Source organism: Scomber japonicus, chromosome 15, assembly GCF_027409825.1.
Source record: "Scomber japonicus isolate fScoJap1 chromosome 15, fScoJap1.pri, whole genome shotgun sequence".
Classification (NCBI taxonomy): domain Eukaryota; kingdom Metazoa; phylum Chordata; class Actinopteri; order Scombriformes; family Scombridae; genus Scomber; species Scomber japonicus.
In genome coordinates, this window is record NC_070592.1 from 6387375 (window position 1) to 6407340 (window position 19966).

General features: G+C 36.4%; 2 protein-coding genes across 2 annotated transcripts in view; one reads left to right on the forward strand and one right to left on the reverse strand.

Moving 5' to 3' along the window:
• LOC128373851 (major histocompatibility complex class I-related gene protein-like) overlaps positions 1-19966 on the forward strand; it is a 115494-nt gene that overhangs the window by 8478 nt on the left and 87050 nt on the right. The window lies entirely within an intron of this gene.
• LOC128374430 (major histocompatibility complex class I-related gene protein-like) overlaps positions 8003-19966 on the reverse strand; it is a 36200-nt gene continuing 24236 nt past the window's right edge. Inside the window, exons 6-7 of the mRNA XM_053334695.1 lie at positions 8154-8171; positions 8003-8056 (exon numbers count right to left, since the gene is read on the reverse strand). Of these exons, the coding sequence (XP_053190670.1) occupies positions 8034-8056; positions 8154-8171 (41 nt within the window). The 3' untranslated portion in view covers positions 8003-8033. The remainder of the gene's footprint in view (positions 8057-8153; positions 8172-19966) is intronic.

Consider the following 19966-nt stretch of genomic DNA (forward strand, 5'->3'; position numbering starts at 1 on the left):
ATCTTTATTCAAAATCACCATTAGTGGTCATAACATACAGTATTTGATTTCATTATATGCCATATGTTTGATTTTGGTCCAAAATGTTAAACATTCAATCAATATTACAATAAAACCTTAGTGTCAGCTAAAACTATACTGGATCACTTAACTGAGAGATTCTCTCAAAACAGCCAAACAGTTTGTTTGTTTGTATATTGTTTTCTTTTCTTTTCTTTTATTAAGAAAGACTTTCAGTGTATTTATGAGAGTATTATGTCAGTATACTGTAGTTTGTTTCAGGAGGAAAGAAAGGAGAGCTTCTTCATACAGTATCTGCACAGTGTTGATGACATGATGAAATACTCACTGTGATCAGTTAAAAGCTGCATCTTTGACTGAGGAAGTTTCAAATGATAACTAGCTATAAAAGAAAAACAAACAGTGTCAGTAATTCAATTTAAAGTATAAAGTGCATTTATTTGTGCAGAGAGAGACAGATAGAGAGATAAACTGAATGAATACTCACAGTTTGCAGGCCTGAATCCTGAAATACAGACAAGAAATAAAAGTAATACAACATATAAAATGTCAGAATACATTAAAGTTAACAAAGAAACACTAATACATGTGACATACAGTACATTTGACTGATTCTTGCATTAATTTCTAACTCGCCAGTTCGAAGTCAAGCTACTGAACATCAGCCAGGTTACGCTGTTGTATGGAAGCCCTGAAAGGCAATTTTATTTTTTTCTGGAGATCCAAAAGTCTGATTTATATCATTTTGTCTCCTGTGTTTATAACTCAAGAACAGGAGGAAAAAAATGTTTTGCCTAAATAATCTTTCACATTTCCTTCATTTGTCATCAGTGAAAATAGCTGAGAAAATATTTTGGCAGGTTAAAAAAAATATTACTTTTAAATATATAGTGTTTAAGTTATCTATCATTGATAAACTAACATTCATGTCTTCTTTTGTATTTTGATCAATTTATTGAATTAATACATGGACAAATTAAAAATAAAAAAATGAATGCTTTCAGTCCTATTTGGAACACTGTGGTGGTACCTTGTGCCCTCTTGTGGTCAAAATGACTATTACAACACTCGTAACAAGCACAACATTTTCATTTCATTTCCCACAGACAGGGAAAAAATAGGGGAAATGAAAATGAATCTCACTTGCCTTTCAGGGCTTCTATACTTTGATTAATATTTTCCTGAAATGTTAGTTTGAATTTGGTGGCTGAAATATGTTCAAACAGTGAAGTTAAAATGGCTTGAAGAGTATTGATATTGATCATAATTTCTCCTTCTCCAGATGAAGACTCCAGTGATGCAGACTGCCAGGAGCAGCAGTCCTACAACACCTCCAATAACAGGACCAGCAGGGAACTCTGAGGGAGGAACTGGAACCCAAATAAAACATTCACAGTGTGTCAGGAACATGACTATGCACTTTTGGTATTTTCACCTATAATTATCTAAACTGATGTGTGATAATCAAACATCATTATTCAAAATCATATTAGTTACTTTTATATCCTTAAAGCTAGAGGGCTTTCTCCATCATGATGCACGGACAGTTTGGGATTCATGTGAGAGTTTTATTTAAATTGGATAACAAATGTTTTGAAAACAACATTGTGAAGTCAGTATTTCTATCTTACCACAGTTGGATTTGATCACAGCTTTGTCCAGTTTGGTGATGATGTCGTCCGTCACACCAGAGAGATGAAACACACATTCATACCTCCTCCAGTCTTCAGGTGTGACTGATGAAAGGTTCAGGTCAACACTCATCTGGAAGGATCCATCATGGTTGGGGAGGATCTCTCCAAGTTCCACGTCCTCATGAAGCTCCTCTCCATCTTTCCTCCAGAACATCTCGGCTCTGTCAGGGTAGAAACCTGTAGCGAAGCAGCTGACTGGAGAGGAGGGAGTCTTCTGGAGGAGAGACACTGAGGGAAGAACTGGAGAGACAAGGAGGAGAAAGGAAGTGAAGTTAGAAACAGAAGAGACATTTAAATATTGGGTCCATGAAACTATATCAGTTCATGTGGTTCTACCTGTTCTCAGCAGAAAGCTCTTCCCATAGTCCAAATATATCTTCACTAACTCAGGACAACGGTGGGTGAGGAAGTATTTCCACCATTCATTTTCAGGTCTATCTCTGTCCCACTTATGTTTGGTGATGACAGCTTCTGGTTTTGGAGCGATCCATGTCAGAGTCTTCAGGTCAAATACTAAGAAGTCCTCTCCATCATAAACAAACTGAACAAATCCATTAACCTCTCCAGTCTCATCCTCCCATTCGCAGCCAGTCATTCTCTGGAAGATGTGGACATCTGAGAGAGAGACAGAGAGCAGAGTGAGTGTTTGCTAATGACGAAAAACACAAATTTACATTTTTACCTCCAGTTTTGTTCAGTTGTTTCTTCAACATGTTGATGTGAGCTTTGTTCTCGTGTTGACTTGACAAACAATTCTGAATGTACATCTGCAAGTGTTGTGGATAATCGTCTATCATTTTTTGTGCCCAGTCCTGTCTGGTTTCTGGTATCTTCCTGGCGCTGTCACACTGACCTACGAGAACTTCATCAACCAACACAACAACCACATAATCTGGGATGTTTTTGACTCCAGAGGACGCTGTGAGGAAAAACGTCAGCGAGTGTTTCACTGTAAGAGAAAGAAGATTTAAGGGTTTTTAAGTTCATATACATACTCACGATAATTACATTTAATTACTTTCAGTATTTTGCCCAACATGAAACCTCAGACACACAAAGTTAGTGGTGAGCTGGTGATGAAAGTAGAAAATGTACCAACCTAAGAGCCAGATATTATAATTGGACTGATTGAGACTAAACAAAAGCTAAAAGGAGAGTGAATATTGACCTACTATTGGCAACTAAGCCAAAAACACAACTCAAAATACAAATAAATGCAGGCAAGTATTTGTTGGCACATTTACCTTAACGACTAAATCATCTTAATTGACCTTAGTGATAATTTTATATCAAGTTAGTAATGACTACACACTGCAAACATTCACGTTTAAATCCAATCAAAATGTTAAGCCTTTATATAAATATTTGTTCACTGCTATGGGATTCTGGGAAGTGGAACATCATATGATGAGAAAAAATAAATATTTATCACTGGGGTCTCTACCATGTGCCTTAATTTAATTGAATACTCACGAAATATCTTCTTTTTTTTTAATTATGTGATTTTATTGTATAATTTAATCTGATTGAATCACATTTAAAAAAATGTATATATTAACATAAGTAGGAAGCTATGTTATGACACAACCTGTTATGTGTTTAGTTGATGTGGTGATATCTCCTCTTGTGGCGTATAAACTCCACCCATGCAGTTATTATGGTATTAATACATTTTTGACAGTTTAGACATATCTGTAGTTTTTAAAATACACTGAGACATGGACTAGCCCATGATTGATGCTACATATCAGATCAGATCAATCAGCTCCAGGGTCCAATCACAGATTTTCAGTAAAGGAAAATAGGGTAGGAAGAAGCACTTTGTCTTTCATATCAAAGATGCATGTGCCAATTCACTGTGTAAAGTATCTGCATTTTAATTTAACGTATCGTAACCGTAGTGCACCACTCCTGAGAAAAATGGTTAAAGAAAGGAGAGAATGAAAAGTAATCTTACCTGCAAAAGCAAGGTGACAAAACAGAAGCAACAAAATGAGTCTCTTCATCTTGTTTTGAGTTAAGTTGAAGTTCTGTCTGAAGGGTGTGAGCAGGACTGCAAAGTGTTGACTTCAGTTCAGTGAGATTTGTTCAAGGGAAGGTGAGGCGTTGTACTTTGGACTTATGTTCATGCATTTATCAAGCTGTAGTGTTATTAGTCATGAATTTGTTTTTCACTGCGTGAGAGAACGGATGTGTGGCGTGAGAAAAGTGTCAATTGTGAGAGCCTCATGTTCATTGGGTGAAACTTTGCAGCTCCAGGTGTGAGCAGCAAAGTTTCCTCCAGAACATCATGACTCTGTCAGGGTAGAAACCTGTAGCCAGTGGTGGACAGTAACGAAGTACAAGTAATTCGTTACTGTACTTAAGTAACTTTTTAGCGGATCTGTACTTTACTTGAGTATCATTGTTTTGTGAGACTTTATACTTTGACTCAACTACATTTGGAAGAGGAAAATCTTACTTTTTACTCAACTACTTTCCAAAAACCTGTCGTTCCTTTCAATGTTCCTTTCCACAACATGCATGCATGACCGGCTGCTGTGACAGGTCCAAATGAACGTGCACCGCAAGTGTACCAATCAGAACACATCGTGTGTCGAGCAGTTTTGGCCCGGCCCCCTACCTGGCTACTTGTCCCAACTTGCCTTCTCCTCCATCCATATCTCTATTAGCATTCATTTGACAAAGTTTCGCTGTCCAGTAGCCTGCCCTGCCAACACATGGAAGTTAAAGAAATATGTGTCTAGTGTGGTTTTCCCCCTCCCTATTAATTCCTAATCAGGTGATTTCCATTTAGTATGATGTGCTTATGATAATTTCAAAAGATATCAATACCAGATATCACAAATGGAAAACATTTTGTTTTCAGGGTGGTGTTAGTGGGCTTTTTAACCTTAAATGACTTGATTGAGTGTATAAAGGACATACCAAGACATTGGAACTACATTACACCAAATTACTTTTACTTTTGATACTTAAGTACATTTGAAGCCAAGTACTTTTATACTTTTACTCAAGTCGACATTTAAAGGGAGCACTTTCACTTTTACTGGAGTAATATTTTACACTAGGTATCTCAACTTCTACTCAAGTACGTGGTCTGTGTACTTCGTCCACCACTGCCTGTAGCGAAGCAGCTGACTGGAGGGGAGGGAGTCTTCTGGAGGAGAGACACTGAGGGAAGGTCTGGAGAGATAAGGGGGAGGGAGGCATGGCGTGAGGTTAGAAACAGAAGAGACATTTAAATATTGGGTCCATGAAACTACATCAGGTCATGTGATTCTACCTGTTCTCAGCAGAAAGCTCCTCCCATAGTCCAACTTCAAAAACTCAGGACAACGCTGAATGAGGAAGTCTTTCCACCTTTCATTGTTGAATCTATCTCTATCCCACTCAAGTTTGGTGATGTCAGCCTGCTCAACTTGTTCCTGTTTTTAAGTTTTCGTCTCTGTAAGAATTATAACTGTCAACATCTTTTCTGACATCAAAACATCTTCACCATCACTTACAGTATAAAGGTTTATGAGGGCGAACATTTCCAAACACCAGTTACTGTATATCTGTTGCTGAGTTTTAATTAAAGACCTTTTTTTATTAATTTGATGATAATTTTCAACTGCTTAAATCTTCAGTAACACAATATAGAAAAGTTAATGTTTGATTTTAACTTTACTGTATTGGTCTGATCTTCAATGGAAACAGACTGTACGAATTTAGCTTTAAATGTTGAAAACTTTAAGTCAGGAAATTCTTTGTAATATTGGAGGAAATGTTCTGTCAGCTGTTTCTCTGGAGACTCACAGCTGAGACATTTCACAGTTATGTTGCTCTCTAGTGGTGATATAGAGAAATACACTCTAGGTCAAAGAGATTCATTGTACTTTTTCATGAATAAACCAAAATTCATGAAGAATACGGGTTTTTGTAGTTGCATAACATTTTTCTTTTATCCTCACACATTTTGATAACTGAAATAAACATTTTAAAAACTGATCTCATGCTTTCAGGTGTCAAACTTTACTCGTGTGTTTCCCAAAACTTGTAACAAAACCTTTAAACGTACACATCTGAACATTTGAGACAAATATATGATGTAACAAGAACATCTCTTACTCAGGTTCTCAAGATAATTTTATTGATTGAGGGTAAATATAAAACTTTTTGGAACAAAGAAAATAAAAATGACTCTAGAAAATGTAGTCCAAAAAAAACCATATTTTACAAATCACCAGTGAAAAGAGAATTAAGAAGTCACAATTAATCATTAACTTGTAATTGATTTAGAGACAAACTTTAACTGAAGTGAACACATTTAGTAATAAGAACCAGTGTTGGGCATGTTACTTTTAAAAAGTAATTAGTTATAGGCTAGTTACAGTTACTTCTCCCAAAATGTAACTGAATCACTCCATTATAAAAGTAAGTAGTTACCAGGGAAAGTAACTATTGCATTACTTTAAAAAACAATAATTAAAAAAAAAAGTATAAATATGTCTGTGTTTTTGACCACAAGTTTTGTAGTGGCATGTGCCGTTGAGAGATGCTTCATTAGGTTAAAGTTGTTTGTAACGGACGTGGACAAATACTTGGCTCTGATACATAATGTACATTTCACATGTATGTTCCTGCCTTTTACCTCAAGGAGATTAAAGTACTGTCTGTACTTCCATTGCTGCAGCTTCTGCTAGTTTGTGTGAGGCTGCTGTGTGCATGTGTAAACAGTGCCTCTGATTGGCTTACCATGAAATCTTACTCTGCCTTAACCAATCATCATCACGGTTGTCCCGCCCCTCCCTTCTCCCGTTCCCCTCTCCAAAAAAACAAAAAAAAAGGCTTTGCAGCTTTTATGGCTGAGAGCAAAGTTGGATGAGAACAGGTTCACTGAGTAGATTAGCTTCAGTTTGTAACGTGCCTCATTTAATTAAGTAACGTAACGGCGTTGTAACGATGGAAATAGTAATTAGTTACATTACCCGTTACTGAAAAAAGTAACACTGTTAGTATCACTGATAAGAACAGATCATATAACTATAGAGAAGACATATACTATCATGTTGACAAATCAACCATAATTAATCCTCTTACAACAATAATCTGAGTTTTACTATATATATAATATATAAACATTCAAACAATATGAGTAAATGTTAAAAATGTATGTGTAAAAAGAGTTACAGCTGTTACTTGTAGTGGAGGAGCAATGTGTGTTAGAAGACTGAGACATAAATCAGATATTTAGACTTTGGTTAAAGTGAGAGAAATAAACAATAACATGTTCATAGTTTAAACACATCACACTCAAACTATGGAAGTAATCACAACAAAACAGTAAAATATATTTTTTCAGCTGTTACCTAGTGCAGATTAATCATTAATGTTTCTAAAATGAAACTGTCAAACATATTACGAGTGAAAGCATTAGTAGTTCAACATATAATGTTTTAGTATGTTTGGTTTCAGCTTTAGAAGCAAAAGTTAAAGTTAAAGTGCTAGTTAAAGTATCATCATGTCTCTCATTAATGGATTTAATGCTAATGATTATTAACGGCAGTATAAATTTGATATCAGCAGATAAAAGATGCTTCACTGGAGTAACGTTGTGGCTCTTTGGTGTCTGGTAGCTGCTGCAGTGATTCATCTCCACCAAAGGTCTGAGGAAACAGCTGGACAGCAGCATCACTTCTCTCCAGATGTTGTTACTCCTGCAGTGGAGGATTCACATCAACATTAATGCTTCTGTCAGCTCTCAGATCATCTTCACAGATATCATTCTTCACTGCATCCACTGAGGACCTGAAACTCATGAATCTGATCTATGAATTCACACTTTAGTTTGATGTATCCTGTGACTTTCTGATGATATCTGTGACTTCACATTTCAACATTCATTAAAAAATGTTTTGTTAATTTACATTCATTGAAGCCACAGAGACTCAATTTATGTTCACTATCCTCCAGTAAATCTTTACTGGAAAGCTGCAAAGACATAAACAGGACAAGACCTGGACTTATTAATATTCATATATTCATACAGTAAGTAAATGTGTATATATATATATATATATATATATATATATATATATATATATATATATATATATATATTTAAAATGGTCAGTATTACAATAAAACCTCTGTTTCAGCTGTAACTATACTGAATCACTTGACTGACAAATCCTAACAAACTTTTAGTATATTTATGAGAGTATATCTCAGTATTAGCTAGTTTCAGGAAACAAAGGAAAGATTCTTCATACAGTATCTGCATATTGTTGATACTCACTGTGATCATTGAGCTGCATCTTTGACTCAAGAAGTTTAAGTGGATGATGGGTCTGAAGCTATAAAATAAAAAACCAAGTGTCAACAATTCAGTTTAAACTATTCACTGAATTTATTTTGTACAGCGAGAAATAGATAAACTGACATAATACTCACAGTTTGCAGGCCTGAATCCTGAAACACAAACGAGAGATTACAGTATTTCATCATTTAAAATGTTGCAGAACGTTGTAGCTTTCTAACTAGTCAGATATTAATTTTACATAATTTGCTAACACATGATTATGTGTTTTCAGTACATGGACAAATGAAAACTCACCAGGAATAAAAAATGAATGTGTCCTGTTTAGAACACTGTAGTGGTACACTTGTGCCCTCTTGTGGTCGAAATGACTATTACAACACTTTGTGAAACAATCGGTACACATGCACAAAAAATGTAATTTAATTCCCCACAGATTAAAAATCTGATTCATATTTCCTTAAATGTTAGCTTACATTCTGTGCTGAAACAGTGAAGTTAAAATGGCTTGAAGAGTATTATTGCCTCACCATTATTTCTCCTTCTCCAGAGTAAGACTCCAGTGATGCAGACTGCCAGCAGTCCTACAACACCTCCAATAACAGGACCAGCAGGGAACTCTGAGGGAGGAACTGGAACCAAAATAAAACATTCACAGTGTGCCAGGAGCATGACTATGTACTTTTGGTATTTTTACCTATAGGCTAATTATCTAAACTGATGTGTGATAGGCCTAATCAAACATCATTATTTAAAATCATATTAGTTACTTTTATATCCTTAAAGCTAAAGGGCGAGTTTGTGAGGAAACTTATTATTGTCCAGATGTACAGAGTTGTCAGTATGAATACAACTCCACGCATGCATGAATACGCATGAGTATCTTTAATGAGGTTTCTGTACAAAACTGACTCAACCTTTTCCTGACCATCTGAGCAGGTGGCTGGTGGACTGTGCAAAAGTGTGTTGCTGGATTAGCAACAGCACAACTTCAACTGCTCCTTTCCTCCTAATGGAGGGTATTCTGATGACCAGGCTGGTGCAGGTGAGGAATTTACCCCAGATCAGAGCTGGTGACTCGGACTTGCGACTCGTACTCGAGCTGCACTTACGTCGCACTACACATTGACTTCAGACTCGACTCGAACTCGAGGCTGGAGACTCGCAAATTACCATTATTTTCATGTTATCATTTATATTCTCATTAATTATTATCTGTCATTCGTCTTCTCTGTTTGCATTTGGGAAGTGATCTCTGGCTGTGACTGAGGCTGACAGTAAACACCAACATCACGCATGCGCCGTGTGTGTACGCGCGCATTTCGAGCTAAGCCCGTCTACTACTACTGTAGGCCTATACCAGAGACATACTGAAACTCTCTGATTTTAAGACAATGGCGAGTGAAAGAAGCCCAACAGGAGTCCCTTGGATCGTTACATTTGGCTACAATGCCTTCACGCAGTCAGCCTACAAACGGACAGCAGTGTGCAAAGTGTGCAACAAGAAGATTCAAGATTTTGGTTCAACCACTTCAAACTTCATCCGGCATCTGAAAACACACCCAGACCGGTCAGTCACTTGCTAATGTGAAAGACGCTAAAATTAGCAATTAGCTCTCAAACGAATATTAACGTTACATTCTTGCTGCTGGCCATATGATGTGACAGGCTGAGTTAACATTTCATAACGGTGTGCCAGAAGATTATTCTGTGACATTGTCTTAAGTTAAGTTACAGTACAGTCACCTAGTGGCGTTTTGTGTGTAAAAAATTAGTGGAGCACCTACACATTTAATGCTTTATAAGAGTCATACCCAAGCAGCCTATTCTAGATATCAAGAAGGATATTTGTCACATATCGAGAGAGAGACGGAGGGAGAGAGAGAGAGAGAGAGAGAGAGGAGTCATACTGTAATAACCATAAGGTTTTAAAGAACCAGTTTTTCATTTTTAAGTTAGTAAGTCAAATGAGTACAATTTATAATTTACTTGCACCATTGTGGGTGTGTTTTTTTATTTATTGTTAAAATGCAACATATTGTGTGCTGCGTGCCTGTTATCAAAATACATTGTTGGTGCAATATATTTCTTTTATTGTATTTTACAGCATTGTTAAAAAAAGAAAGAAAAGAAAAATACAGTTATGAAATTGAAACAATCCTTTGTATTTTTTCCACATCACATTGCTGTAGATTCTAGTGAAACAATCATCAATACTGTCTTATATAGAGGACTTTACAGAGCTTATAGAATTTGAATTTGATTTAGTGTTTGCGAGAGACTTGAGACTTGACTTGGACTTGACCCTCAAAGACTTGAGACTTGACTCGGACTCTCTCTCAAAGACTTGAGACTTGACTTGGACTTGCAAAAAATGACTTGTGAACACCTCTGCCTCAGATACATACCTGTGCTCCTAACCATGTGCTGGAACATCACTAGATTTAAACTGGTTTTCATTACATCTGCTTAAATAATTTAAGTAGGTCATGTGCATAAGGTAACAAGTACAGTCAGGACTGATAACTTTGTTTCAAACTCATTTGTAAAATCTGAACCCAGAGTTAACATCTTAATATTCACATCAATCACATGTGTTTATATTTAATTGATAATTAACGTTTTGAGGCAAAAACATTGTAAAGTCAGTATTTCTATCTTACCACAGTTGGTTTTGATCACAGCTTTGTCCAGTTTGGTGATGATGTCGTCCGTCACACCAGAGAGATGAAACACACATTCATACCTCCTCCAGTCTTCAGGTGTGACTGATGAAAGGTCCAGGTCAACACTCATCTGGAAGGATCCATCATGGTTGGGGAGGATCTCTCCAAGTTCCACGTTCTCATGAAGCTCCTCTCCATCTTTCCTCCAGAATATGTCGGCTCTGTCAGGGTAGAAACCTGTAGCGAAGCAGCTGACTGGAGAGGAGGGAGTCTTCTGGAGGAGAGACACTGAGGGAAGGTCTGGAGAGACAAGGGGGAATGAGGAATGGGGTGAGGTTAGAAACAGAAGAGACATTTAAATATTGGGTCCATGAAACTACATCAGGTCATGTGATTCTACCTGTTCTCAGCAGAGAGCTCTTCCCATAGTACAAATATCTCTTCAAAAACTCAGGGTAATGCTTGGTGAGGAAGGATTTCCAAATTTCATTTTCAGGTCTATCTCTGTCCCGCTTGTGTTTGGTGATGACAGCTTCTGGTTTTTGAGCGATCCATGTCAGAGTCTTCTGGTCAAATACTAAGAAGTCTTCTCCATCATAACCAAACTGTGCAAATCCATTAGTCTCTCCCGTCTCATCGTCCCATTCACAGCCATCCATCCTCTGTAAGATGTGGACACCTGAGAGAGAGACAGAGAGCAGAGTGAGATCCCACAGAGGGTTACAGGTGGCTGCAGTCTATGTGAGGCTTCATTTTAGAGAAGGTCGAGGAACACGTGGAAGAGTCACCTCTTCATCACAAGACCAACACAAGTTAACCAAAACCTTATCTGACCAGAACTTTTTAAACATACAGATGAAATCATACATGACAAGAAGGACCAAACACACACACAGACACAAAACAAGGGCTAGATTCAAATTCAGGGAAGTTATATGTTAATATTAATATTGGTACTGACCACCGATTTGGAAAGAGTCCCTCACCGTTAGCAAACTGTGTATCTGTTTGAACATTTAAACATGTGTGTTTATAATGTAACTATATCTGTTTGCTTTTTGACAAAAAACACAACTTTTTACTGTTTCTTAGTACTTTTACTTACCTCCAGTTTGGTTCAGCTGATTCTTCAACATGTCAATTTCAGCTTTGTATTTGAGTTGGCTCATCAAACACATCTGAGTGCACAACTCCAAGTGTTCTGGATCATCTTCTAACAGTTTTTTCATCCAGTCCTGTGTGGCTTCTACTTTCTTCCCGATGCTGTCACAGCGACCTACTGGAACTTCATCAACCAACCCAACAGCCAAAAGATCTGGGATGTTTTTGACTCCAGAGGACGCTGTGGTCAAAAACTTCAGCGAGTGTTTCACTGTAAGAGAAAACATTTTTAAGGGTTTTTAAGTTCATATAAATATCAGTACACTGCTATGTGATTCCTCAAAGAGAATCAACATATGATGAGCAAAGTTTATAAATCAAGGCATAGTCACAGAATATCTTAATTTTTTAGACATGTGTGTGATGTTATCATTAATTTGATTAATCAGAGTTTTTAAAACCTGTAATCATAATAACTAATATGAGTTATTAGTACAGTAGGAAGCTGCTATTATATGAACTCAGCTACCTGTGTTTAGTTGGTGTGGTGGAAAAACTAAAACAACACTTTTCAAATCTGATATAATAATTTCATAATTGTCATTTATCTAAATAATGTTCAATAACATCAGTATGAAAAAACCTCAAATCAAAAAGGAACAAGAACCAGCTACATAAGGGTCAGTGTTTATTTAACTTGATGATTACAAGATAAAGACCTCATAATTACAAAATAACTTAGATAGATAGATTGTTTATTTGTCCTTTCGGAAAATTGTTCTGTGCCGTTTTCAGTGCATCTGATACAAGTACAAAGACATTACAATAAACAAGAACACAATAGACAAACCATACACCCACCCTCCCAGGACAAAAAGACAAGTTGACAATAGGACAAAAAACCCCAACTTAAATACAGTACAATACTAAAATGCAGTTATTCAGTACTAAAGTGCAATGTGCTATTCGGTCTTAGTTGTCTTATTTAACATGGATATGCTGGTAGGTATGAATGATCTGTTTGTCTGGAATGAAGGCATCCTGAGCCTCCTACCTGAGGGCAACAACTCATATGTTTGATGTAAGGGGTGTGAGAGATCCTCACATATATTATTTGCCTTCTTTACCACCCTTGTTTCAACAGTCAAGCAATCTTGCTGGCCATGTTGACTATCCTGTGAAGCTTATTTTTATTTGCAATAGACAGAGAGAAGTACCAGGCCACAGAACAGAAACATAAAATGCTCTCCACAAAAGAATGGTAAAAGACCCGCATCATATCCCTATCTACTTTAAATTGCCTTAGCTTACGCATGAAGTACAGTCTCTGCATTCCCTTTTTGTAAATGGTGTCAGTGTTACAACTCCAATTTAATTTGTCATCTATAACAGTTCCCAAATATTTATAGTTTGTTACAGCCTCAATGTCTTCTCCATGTATGACCAACTTGATGATAATTAAAGTTAACCTCTAAATTATGAGTTAATATCTTCAACATAAGATACTTAATAGTTATACATATAGGAGTTACATTACTATTAGAGCAAATGATTTGAAGAATATATCTGAATAGTTTTCTCCCTCCATTAATGCAACGCTCCAAAAAGTCTTCTTATGAAACATTAAATGCATTGGTGTATGCATGCACTGTGTATTTACAAACAAACAAATCCAGATACAAAGTGTAAACACTCCTCATTTAAAGTAATAGTCTACTTGATTGGAGATCATATTACATTACAAGGATGTATATTTGGTTTGAGAAGTCGGAACATCTAGGAACTATGGTGATACAAAATCCAGGAAATAATTAAGTTGGTCTTAATGATATATTCCAACAGAAAGTATAGTACCACCTACCTAGACTGGTAAAATCTGGACTGGATTATCTCAGAGAGAAAGTCTCTTTAAAACAGTTTCAGAATTGTGAAAGCTTTATTCTGTTTGTGAAAATGCAATAAAGGCAGATTTCACTGAGTTTGTTTATATGGAGACCACTTTAGACTATTCAGGAATAGATAAAAAAAACAGTGGTCATCTGTGGAGATGAAGTTGCACGGCATCATCTCCACAGATAATAAACAAATTTGAAAGTGGGAGGGGACACAAATGGAATTTTATAAAGTTTAAAATATTATATCCTAATCATTTCTTGTTGTCAGATGTTCCTTTTTCATGAATGAAATAACATGAAAAACCAAGTTCACAAGTGTCATATTTGATTTTGCAATGGAGTTTGACTGGAGAAGCAGTATAGTAAGATAGCATTATTTTTTCATAAAAATTGGATTATGTGCAGGAAAATAAATATGAACTAAAATGTGGAATAAATGTAAGCCACTTCATTGGTCCCAACTTATTTAGAACATATGGTTGTGTTTAGGATCAATAATGACAAAAATGCATTAAAATTTAAATTATGTCATGATTTTCATTTGATGTTTTAAAATGAAGTAATTCTTTTTAGAAATGCACTTAAACACACTGTGGGTGAATAAAATATTTAATATTTATCATTCTTTTTTGGTTACACCATGGGACATTTTAAGGAGCATTCAGTCTTACTTTTGGTTTTAAAAATGGTGCAAATGTCATATCGAATGACAAAACCCCCCCAAAAAATATACACATTAATAAAGCTGATGCTGCTTTTAAAACTATCTTTAAGACATTTTTGAATTTCCCATCTTGCCAACTCTTATTTGTCACTGAGCCTTAAACCTCCATGGTAACTGTTGCAATTAACTCTCATGAAAGTTCACTGTAACATTGGTACTTTCCCCTTTTGGGTGTATATTAACTTTAACATTCTTGCTACTAACTCCCTGCTAATAAATAACTTTATTTAACCCATACCAACTGGTTCTATGTTGTTTCCATGTCCTCTAGTGAGCTGGGTGGTAACAATACACAACACTTCTGAGTTTATATTTGATGCTGCAGCCATAAAACAATGTTATATTGGTTTTGAATACAGTGTGGACTCCCCCATGACCCAGAAGGGCTTCTGAGTAGAATAAAGCAGATACTGTAAGTGTTCTCAAGCAAGTTTATCATAAAGATCTTTATCTGTCTAAAGTGAGAAAATAAATACAAGCTTCTTTGAAGCTAGTTGGTTACATTTGCCTCATTGACAGTCATTTCCATATTATCCTTCTGAACCTGTCTGTATAGCAGGAATACCATGATTTTCATACATTTTAAATACTGCCAGCATTGACAAATTGTCCACTCCTTAATTACGTTCAGTACATTTATTGTTATAGTCCACTGTATACACTACAAAAAACAATAACTTCAATGTGTGATTGTGCTAGTAAAGAAGAAAGTTGTGTTTTACAAGTTTAAAAGTACAACAGTGTTTAAAACATATGTGGCAGTGAATAGACATGTTAACATCTGAGTTATGTTATGTAGAAATAGACATAATTGTTTAAATTATTACGTTACCTGGAGAGACAACATGGAAAAAAGCAAGGCAAGGCAAGGCAAGGCAGTTTTATTTATATAGCGCATTTCATACACACTGGCAACTCAATGTGCTTTACATAAAACAGAAAAACATGTAATTTGAGAAACTTAAAACATACAATTAACCCCCACCCCCCACCCCCTCCACCGCCCCATAATAAAAACAAAGTACAGAAAAATAGAAAGACAAAAATAAAATGATTGCAGCATAAAATAATAATTTAGCTTTAAAATCATTAAAAGGACATAGAGTGCAAATGAAAGATTAAAATGTAAAGTGCTTTAGAAGAGCTCAATCATAAGCACAGGAGAAGAGAAGAGTTTTTAACCTGGATTTAAAAGTGTTCACTGTTGGGGCTGATTTCAGTTCTGCTGGTAGTTTGTTCCAGTTGTGTGCAGCATAACAGCTAAAAGCTGCTTCACCATGTTTAGTTTGAACTCTGGGCTCAACTATCTGACCTGAGTCAGTAGATCTCAGAGCTCTACTGGGTTTATATTCTACTAACATGTCATTCATGTATTCAGGACCTAAACCATTCAGTGATTTGTAGACCAGTAGCAGAACTTTAAAATCTATTCTATAGCTGACTGGGAGCCAGTGTAAAGACTTTAGAACTGGAGTAATGTGCTCTGATCTCTTTGTTCTGGTTAAAACTGGAGCTGCAGCTGTTTAATGCTTTTTTGTGGGAGTCCAGTCAGAAGACCGTTACAGTAGTCGAGTCTACTTGAGATGAAAGCATGAATCAACTTCTCCTGGTCTGTTTGAGACATAAAACCCTTCACTCTGGATATGTTCTTAAGCTGATAGAAGGCTGTTTTGGTGACTGATTTGATGTGACTGCTGAAAGTCAAATCTGAGTCTATCAGCACGCCAACGTTTCGGATTTGGTCCCTAGTTTTTAGAAGAAACAACAGAATCAGAAAGAGAAGAAACAACAGAATCCCCTTCATGTTGGTTTGATACAGACGTTAAAATACACTGAGGAGGAAAGACGGTCTGCAGTGCATGGAATAAAATGTAGTGACCAAAGGAAATTAAATATAGCTGAGGATAGCAGGAGGAGGAGCCAACTCATGTAGCTGCTCAGATTTAACAGGAAAATGCAGGAAGTGTGTGTGTGTGTGTGTGTGTATGTGTGTGCGTGTGTGTGTGTGCCAGAAGTTTAATACCATGTAGTTACATGAGTGGCTGTTTAAAGGAATGAAATTGGTCCCAAAATTAATAAATGTTATTTGAAGTGGCATAACTGAGAAAGTAACAGTGTGAATCACATGTGAACAAGGGCTCAAGAATTCAAACTAAAAGGGATTTTAACAATGTTGAGCTTCTGTGTGAACTTGATTTGAGTCTGTTACCTTTTTCTGCCTTCCTTCGGTAAAGCTCTGTCTTAACTTTTATTTTCATTTTATTTGATCTGTCACCCACATAGATCTGATTTCTGTGTGATACGTCACACACAAGCCCTCTCTGCAGACAATCTCCAATGACTGATCCTTACCGGACAACCTCCCTGCTTTCACTTTCACCTTCATCTTTTTTTTCCAGTAATAACCCTCTCAAGGCTGCTGGACCAGACAATATACCAGGTTCTGTAAGATTGCACAGAGCATTTGAAGTAAGTCTTCACAGACATATTCAACATTTCCCTCCACCAAGCAAGATTGCCGACTTGCTGGAAGAGTGCCACCATCATACCTATGCCAAAGAAGCCAAGTCCACATGACAACTTCAGGCTTGTGGACCTGACTCCAGCTCCAGTCATCATGAAATGCTTTGAGTGCCTTGTCATGCAACACATTAAAGCTGGCCTAAAGTCACCCTAATCCATCACAGTTTGCTTGCAGAGCCAACTGGTCCATATCCACTACCATGAACTGCAGCGGCTAGTGGAGAAGCTGAAGATACTGAATGTGGACACTAGCCCCTGTAATTGGATCTTGGATTTTTGTAGTTGGCAGTAAAATGTCAAAACCTACTGTAGTGAACACATGACCACCTCAGGGCTATGTACTTAAATCTAATCAAAATGTTGAATCCTGATATAAATATCTGTTCACTGCTATGGGATTCTGGAAAGTGGAACAACATATGACGAGAAAAGATAAATATTTATCACTGAGATCTCTAATGTGCCTTGATTTACTTGAATACTCATGAAATATCTAATTTTTTTTTAACCATGTGATTTTATTCTATAATTTAATTTGATTGAATCACATTTAAAAAAAATGTATATATTAACATAAGTAGGAAGCTATGTTATGACACAACCTGTTATGTGTTTAGTTGATGTGGTGATATCTCCTCTTGTGGCGTATAAACTCCACCCATGCAGTTATTAAGGTATTAATACATTGTTATTTTTGACAGTTTAGAAATATCTGTAGTTTTAAAATACACTGAGACATGGACTAGCCCATGACTGATGCTACATATCAGATCAGATCGATCAGCTCCAGGGTCCTATCACAGATTTTCAGTAAAGAAGGAAAATAGAGTAGGAAGAAACACTTTGTCTTTCATATCAAAGATGCATGTGCCAATTCACTGTGTAAAGTTTCTGCATTTTAATTGAACGTATCTTAACCGTAGTGCACCACTCCTGAGGAAAATGGTTAAAGAAAGAAAAAGTGATCTTACCTGCAAAAGCAAGGTGGCAAAACAGAAGTAACAAAATGAGTCTCTTCATCTTGTTTTGAGTTAAGTTGAAGTTCAGTCTGAAGGGTGTGAGCAGGACTGCAAAAGTTTGCCTTCAGCTCAGTGTGAAATTTGTTCAAGGGAAGGTGAGGCGTTGTACTTTGGACTTATGTTCATGCATTTATCAAGCTGCAGTGTTATCAGGCATGAATTTGTTTTTCACTGCGTGAGAGAACGGATGTGTGGCGTGAGAAAAGTGTCAATTGTGAGAGCCTCATGTTCATTGGGTGAAACTTTGCAGCTCCAGGTGTGAGCAGCAAAGTTTCCTCCAGAACATCATGACTCTGTCAGGGTAGAAACCTGTAGCGATGCAGCTGACTGGAGAGGAGGGAGTCTTCTGGAGGAGAGACACTGAGGGAAGGTCTGGAGAGATAAGGGGGGGGGGGGGCATGGCGTGAGGTTATAAACAGAAGAGACATTTAAATAGTGGGTCCATGAAACTACATCAGGTCATGTGATTCTACCTGTTCTCAGCAGAGAGCTCCTCCCATAGTCCAAATATAACTTCAAAAACTCAGGACAACGCTGAATGAGGAAGTCTTTCCACCTTTCATTGTTGAATCTATCTCTATCCCACTCAAGTTTGGTGATGTCAGCCTGCTCAACTTGTTCCTGTTTTTAAGTTTTCGTCTCTGTAAGAATTATAACTGTCAACATCTTTTCTGACATCAAAACATCTTCACCATCACTTACAGTATAAAGGTTTATGAGGGCGAACATTTCCAAACACCAGTTACTGTATATCTGTTGCTGAGTTTTAATTAAAGACCTTTTTTTATTAATTTGATGATAATTTTCAACTGCTTAAATCTTCAGTAACACAATATAGAAAAGTTAATGTTTGATTTTAACTTTACTGTATTGGTCTGATCTTCAATGGAAACAGACTGTTTCTAAGAATTTAGCTTTAAATGCTGAAAACTTTAAGTCAGGAAATTCTTTGTAATATTGGAGGAAATGTTCTGTCAGCTGTTTCTCTGGAGACTCACAGCTGAGACATTTCACAGTTATGTTGCTCTCTAGTGGTGATATAGAGAAATACACTCTCTAGGTCAAAGAGATTCATTGTACTTTTTCATGAATAAACCAAAATTCATGAAGAATACGGGTTTTTGTAGTTGCATAAAATTTTCTTTTATCCTCACACATTTTGATAACTGAAATAAACATTTTAAAAACTGATCTCATGCTTTCAGGTGTCAAACTTCACTAGTGTGTTTCCCAAAACTTGTAACAAAACCTTTAAACGTACACATCTGAACATTTGAGACAAATATATGATGTAACAAGAACATCTCTTACGCAGGTTCTCAAGATAATTTTATTGATTGAGGGTAAATATAAAACTTTTTGAAACAAAGAAAATAAAAATGACTCTAGAAAATGTAGTGAAAATGTAGTCCAAAAAAACATATTTTACAAATCACCAGTGAAAAGAGAATTAAGAAGTCACAATTAATCATTAACTTGTAATTGATTTAGAGACAAACTTTAACTGAAGTGAACACATTTAGTAATAAGAATCAGTGTTGGGCACGTTACTTTTAAAAAGTAATTAGTTATAGGCTAGTTACAGTTACTTCTCCCAAAATGTAACTGAATTACTCCATTATAAAAGTAACTAGTTACCAGGGAAAGTAACTATTGCATTACTTTAAAAAATAATAATTAAAAAAAAACAAAAGTATAAATATGTCTGTGTTTTTGACCACAAGTTTTGTAGTGGCATGTGCCGTTGAGAGATGCTTCATTAGGTTAGAGTTGCTTGTAACGGACAAATACTTGGCTCTGATACATAATGTACATTTCACATGTATGTTCCTGCCTTTTACCTCAAGGAGATTAAAGTACTGTCTGTACTTCCATTGCTGCAGCTTCTGCTAGTTTGTGTGAGGCTGCTGTGTGCATGTGTAAACACTGCCTCTGATTGGCTTACCATGCAATCTTACTCTGCCTTAACCAATCATCATCATGGTTGTCCCGCCCCTCCCTTCTCCCGTTCCCCTCTCA